Source organism: Microtus ochrogaster (genome assembly GCF_000317375.1).
Source record: "Microtus ochrogaster isolate Prairie Vole_2 chromosome 14 unlocalized genomic scaffold, MicOch1.0 chr14_random_1, whole genome shotgun sequence".
Taxonomy (NCBI): Eukaryota; Metazoa; Chordata; class Mammalia; order Rodentia; family Cricetidae; genus Microtus; species Microtus ochrogaster.
The window spans coordinates 16740918-16746887 of NW_004949096.1; the positions used below are offsets into that span (position 1 = coordinate 16740918).

Here is a 5970-nt window from a genome sequence, read left to right on the forward strand (position 1 = left end):
TGGCATCTGAGTAGAACCTGGAATCCTTAAACATGCTCTTGACTTTCTGAGCCATTTAGAGCCTAAGCCCAGAACAGAGAAGAGGGAGGAGCCAGTGATGAACTTGAGAATCAGTTTTGTGCCTAACCATGCCAGGACCTCCAAGGAAAACTGTCTTGTTTTCTGTGCTTAATCTTTCTCTGTAGGTTCCAGCCAGGCTGCTGAGGCCCATACAAGTGCTCAGGGCAGGGAGTGGAGAAGTCCTCCACAATGAAGGTCTTCCGAACACTTCAGAGGAAGATGTTGAAGCTGCAGCAGGTCCGGATGGACCATTTCTTTCAGACGACTAGCCAGCGAGTGCAGAGCCTCTCACCAGAAGACCAGCAAAGCCCACAAACCTCCTGGAAGTGGATAAAGAGGATGGGCTTCTTAATGTCCCGGATGGCCAACCTCATAGGAGCTGAGGCTACAAAGGAACTGAAGTTCAAAGAATCCCTCCCTCACTCAGACCCTAGATGTGACATCAAAGCTGGGCAGCAAGCCCTGCCATCTTGGCAGCCTGACCAACCCGGTCCCAGGCTGGGTGGTTTTGAAGCTGTCTTTGTCAGTCAGGTCCTGTCCAGACGTGGTACTGGCATCTATGATCTTTACTGTGCCAGCTTCCAGAGCTATGAGGCCTATCAGAGAGACAAATACCACAAAGAAGAAAACCCTATGGTAAGATGTGGGCATCCTTGGGAGCCTCAGTCATTAGAGTTTACTGAGTCCTGTGCCAAATACTGTATGCCTGCCTCTCTTTGTGGTGCACAGACACTGCTGTCTGGGAATAATGGTGCAGTCACCAACATAAGCTGATAATGCCCCAGACGCTGGAGGACTGGGGGGTCCTGAGTCCCTTCATCCCTACCTCCTTTCCCCTAATCTCAGCATTTATATTCCAGCAGCCACCGTACCCTCCCTGGTAAATGAGCCTGCCTTCATGAAATGAAACACCGTGACAGGTGTAGGCAGCCACGGAGGACAGGTGTTTATTCTGTTTGCAAGAGCATGAAAGGGCTGCCCTTCTCAGGTGGTCCTGACACAGCCAGCCGATATGATGGTGACTGTGGTCCTCCTAGATGAGGGGAAACATATACAGAAGCTCAAAGGAGGGAAGCGCTCGGTGTGGTTTGGAAGGCTGACCTCTGTGCCTGAATAGAGACCATGAGTACTGTGATGAGAAGTGTGGGCACAGCTGGACAGGTGATAAAGGTTCCCTTAGGGCAGCAAGCAGCCAGCAAAAGGGTTTTAGCCAAGGAGATTGACAGCCGCTCTCCACTCAGAGGGCAGACGATGGCTGTCACCATGCCTTTCCTGTCTGGGCCCTGTCTAAGCTTAGTCCGGCCAGCCCGAGACCATCTCCTTTTCTAGGGACTGAATTGGATACTTCTGTTATACCGCGAGGGCTGCATCTCCTCCAGTTGCCTGGAGGGCCCTTCCATGTGGTATCAGAGATGGGTGCAGGCAGGGCTTGTGACTGAGTGACTGATAAAGGCTCCAGGCTCTGGGTATGGCAGGAGAGATTCTGCCTGCCACCCAGGTTATCTGTCTGGTAGATTTTCAACGTTTCTTCTTTTCATTCTTTTGATCAAATCGAATGTTTTTCTCAAGACATAAGGCAGCTCACAGGAAATGAGTCTAACACCTGCCATAGAGGAGTTCAGGGGTTGTTACATGGAGCAAATCAAACCACCCTGGTTTGTCTATTGGAACAGGTGGGGACTGGATAGTTGCACAATTTTAGGTTCTGGGGAATTTTCTGACTCTTAACCCTGCTCGACACCGATTCAACTACCTTGTGACACACTAACATCTTCCCTTGTCTACGATGGCAATTTCTTGGCATGCCCAGAGGAGTCTATCTATGATGGAGCAAGGAGACTGACCCAGATTCCTTCTGCTTCCAGGGCTACATCAATCTTGGTACCAGTGAGAACAAGCTTTGTCTTGACCTGATAAAAGAAAGGGTAAGCCATGGTCTAGACTTTGCTGAGACTCGAACCCTATGGGCCTGGTTCCCTGATCTATACCTCGGCTTGTGGCAGGTTCAAGGGGGACAAACATAGATATTTGGGGGATGTCAGAGACATTTGCTTTTGGAACATAACCCCTAAGATCCTGGCCTGGCTGACTGTCCAGATGTCTGGTCTGGCAGGTATGCAATGAGCAGCCTGCCCAAAGAGCTTTGGGATAAGGAGGCTGCCCAATGCTTGCCATTCAGACTGGTAGATTTCTATGGCAAAGCTGGCCTCGATTCATGAAGGAGCACACAGCGTGTATCCTCACTCCTTTTCTGGGAGATATGTAACTTCAGGGCAGTGATCTGTGCATGAATGAGTAACAAAATAAGGCCCCACTTGACTTCCCTGAACTTCCTGTCTTCATGTTCTATTTGTCAACAGATGAGTCAGTGTGACATGAACCAAATTGAAGATGATCTATTGCAGTACTCTGACTGGCAAGGACAGCTCTTGTAAGTGACTTTCATAACTATGGTCTCTTGGTGCACAGGAATCTTTAACCATCTATTGGAGATATATAAATCTCCTACATACATACACACATATATCCAATATGTAGCTGGCATGTATTATGTACATCTCCAATACAACATATATGTTATATATAGCATATGTTATATATCCAACATATATATGCAATTAGGCATATATAATCATTGAAGAAACTTGGTGCAGCAAGGCTTGCCTTAAACTCCCTATACAGCTGAGGGTGACATTTACTCTCATCCTTCTACCTTTACCTCCTGAGTGTGGGGATTATAGGTGTGTAACATCATGCCTGGTTTTACTGTGGTGCTGAGGATGGAATCCAGGGTTTCATGCACGCACTCTAGGCAAGCATCTGAAGGCAACCATCCCTGAGGCATACTCACTTTCCCCAAATGCCCCATATTTAAAACTGACTACCTTCCTCTATCTTTGGCTAATAACTTCCTAGAAAGCCCTACCAGGCATGTCCAGCCCGAGTACATGATAGTTGTGAATGCAACATAACACAAAATTATTAAAATTCACTTAAAATATTGAAAATTTTTGGATGATTTTTTTAAAAAAATTGATCCCACAGTTCTAGAATATGAACTGTGTAGCTGATGATGTTGCATTTGACTTTGAAAGGTTGGATTTGCTTAAGAACAAAGCCTCTTATAGGTGGCCTAATCTAGCAGAAATAGCATCTGTCTATTCAACCCTGGCTTCTCCTACCTCTCAGCATCTGTGTGACCCTGGAGAGGTGACATCTTTAGTCTGTAGCCCTGTATGATGAAGTTGGCTTGGATAACAAACAGCTCTTTAATGTGGATGCTGTGTCCTTTAAAAAGAGTGTCACCTGATTCTGAATGAGGAAGGGCACTTGGGAACTAAATGGTCTCTTTGGGTCTGTCTGCAGCCTTCAGAAAGAGCTGGCCAGCTTCTTGACCTGCTACTGCCAGGCACCTACACCCCTTGATCCAGAAAATGTGAGTGGGTATAGTGGAGGGCTGTGTTCTCGGTTTCCCTCTGAGTTATCTATAGAATGCAAAGAGAACCTTCAGAGTGGCAGGGCACAGGAGAAGCCAGCTAACAGAGGTCCCTTGGGAAGTCCAGCTATAAAGGACCACTGGGACCTGCCCTTTGGGAGGAGAGGCAGATGGAGAGAGCAGATACCCTACTTACACAGGTACTGACTGGTCCTCTCGGACCTTGTCCTCAGGTGGTGGTTCTTAATGGCTGCTCCTCAGTCTTTTCTTCACTGGCCATGGTTCTGTGTGACCCAGGTGGTAAGTCAGCAGGCTCCACTTGCCTTCCTGGTCTGTAGACAGGGACACCTAGGCATTCACCTTGGAAGAGAAGGTTGTTATTGACTTGAGGTCTTTTCCACAAGTGTAGGACATCTGTCCTGCCAAAGATATTTTTGTGTCATTTCTGTGAAATCAAGGGAGTTAATTGAAGTCATTCAGTACTGAAGAGATGTGACAGTTCTCCACTAGGGTATCTCGATGAAAAGATCCACGAGTTCAGGAGAATGGGAAGGAAAAGACATGGAATCCCCCAGGTCCAGTGCCAGGAACCTTTCTTGCCCATGGCCTTTGACCTTTAATGTCTGGCCTGGCACAGACAAGTTTTTTCTTCAGTTTACTGGTAAGGGACAGCTGCTCAGTCAGGAATGTGCTTGTCACTCATGCACAGGACCTGAGTTTGATCTCTGGAACCCACATGGAGAAGCTGGGGCATGGTGGTGTGTGCTTGTAATCCCAAGGCTGTAGAAGCAGAGATGAGCAGGTCCCAAAGATGCTTGTTAGCCAGCCTAGCTCTAGGTCAGTAAGGAGCCACTATCTTTATAAACAGAGTATATTGTTCCAGAGGAAGGAATCTGGGGTTGACCTTTGACCCTCACATGTGCATGCGCACAGGTGCACATGTACCCACACAGACACCTGCCCCTCAACAGAAAGACTTTTGTCATGGGATGTGCCTTGCTTGACTCGCGCCTTGGACTCTGAGCTCTTCAGTGCAGTCATCCCTCGCAGCCTCCTTCAGTGCGCTTGCAACAGGAAACTGGAGTTTTTGCCCCAAATAATGTGTATAAAAATGGGTCAGGTTTTTAATGAGGCTTGGGCACAAGGATGGCAGAAGGGATTGTTGGCCTGGCTCCGTGCTAGGAGCCTCACTGCTCATCTTGACCGCCAGACAGCCTTGTCCCCTTGTACTCCTAGATGTCTTTCTGATCCCTACACCATGCTACGGTGGCTTCGCCTTCAGCTCCTGCCTTTATTCTAAAGTCGAGCTTATTCCTGTCTACTTGGAAAGCCAGGTCAGAATGGAGCCCCTTTCCTGCTCAGCCCACCTGGCAAAGGAATGTTGTAGATCCCACTGGGAGAAGAAGGGCTTATTCTCTAAGCAAAGCCAGGAGTGGGGTGATGCCAGGGTGATGAAGGCATATGGACCCACACCCTGGCTTGAAGGCCAAGGACTGTATGGGGCTTGGGGGCTGAGAACCAGGCTCAGGAACAAGCCTCTCTCCACCGCACGTGTCTTCCAGGCTGACTCGTCTTTTTCCCAGCTCACCATGGATATGCTGGAGCTTACCCTGACTCAGGCTAAGATGAAGGTAAGGACAGGGAAGTCTTAATTTTAGGGTGGTCGCACTGGCCCTAAAAAGTCTGAGTAGTAAGACTTAGATACAAGATGTGGCATGCTTTCTCTAGATGAGAAAGAGAACAGTAATTCTAAGTACCCGACTTCTCTGTAGCAGTGGGAAACTTCCAGAACACTTTCTTTTCCCCTTTGCCAGCAACATGGCACTACTTCCATGAGATCCTACCTGGGCTTTATCAGGTGTCCCATTTTAGATGTCCTAAGCCATAAAGGACGCTCGGTGGAATTTGGGGTAGTTGTAAAGGCTATGTATTCACTCGTGTGTTTGGGTTTCTTCTCAGGAAAAAAAGATCAAAGGCCTTGTGCTAGTCAACCCCCAGAATCCTCTGGGTGAGGTCTACACTCGATCGATGATGAAAGAATACCTGGTCTTTGCCAAGAGGTATGTGCTTGTAGGCCTTGGGGGCAGGAGTAACTTACCCAAGGTTACTCATTCTGCAATATGCTTTGCAGGGTATAAGAAAGACGATGTAATGGAGGAGAAAGGGGCCTCGTGTTTAACTATTTCCTCTCCAGCATTTCCCCATGCAGACTCTTCCCCAGCTGCCAGAGTGTGCTTTGATGTTTATCCACTCACCACAGCAGAAGCGCTTTACCCTTGTATCTGCTCCCAAACCACCCAGGCTGCAGAACTGAAAATGGCAGATGCTCAAAGACAGCTCACTGTAGAACTTTCATGGCTCACTGCCAAGAGCATGATAGCAACAGTTGCCTCTGCAGTACCCCTGACAGGACAGATACCTGTTTTCTAGAAACAGCACTCAGAATTCAGGACTAACCCAAACTAGCCAGAAGG

At 48.0% G+C, this 5970-nt stretch overlaps 1 protein-coding gene across 1 annotated transcript in view; it reads left to right on the forward strand.

The window, feature by feature from the left end:
* Positions 1-240: 240 nt before the first annotated feature.
* Positions 241-5970, forward strand: part of Accsl (1-aminocyclopropane-1-carboxylate synthase homolog (inactive) like) — a 12303-nt gene continuing 6573 nt past the window's right edge. The window contains exons 1-8 of the mRNA XM_026787848.1: positions 241-696; positions 1926-1985; positions 2421-2491; positions 3427-3496; positions 3730-3796; positions 4733-4830; positions 5059-5127; positions 5456-5556. Coding sequence (XP_026643649.1) covers positions 250-696; positions 1926-1985; positions 2421-2491; positions 3427-3496; positions 3730-3796; positions 4733-4830; positions 5059-5127; positions 5456-5556 — 983 coding nt within the window. The 5' untranslated portion in view covers positions 241-249. The remainder of the gene's footprint in view (positions 697-1925; positions 1986-2420; positions 2492-3426; positions 3497-3729; positions 3797-4732; positions 4831-5058; positions 5128-5455; positions 5557-5970) is intronic.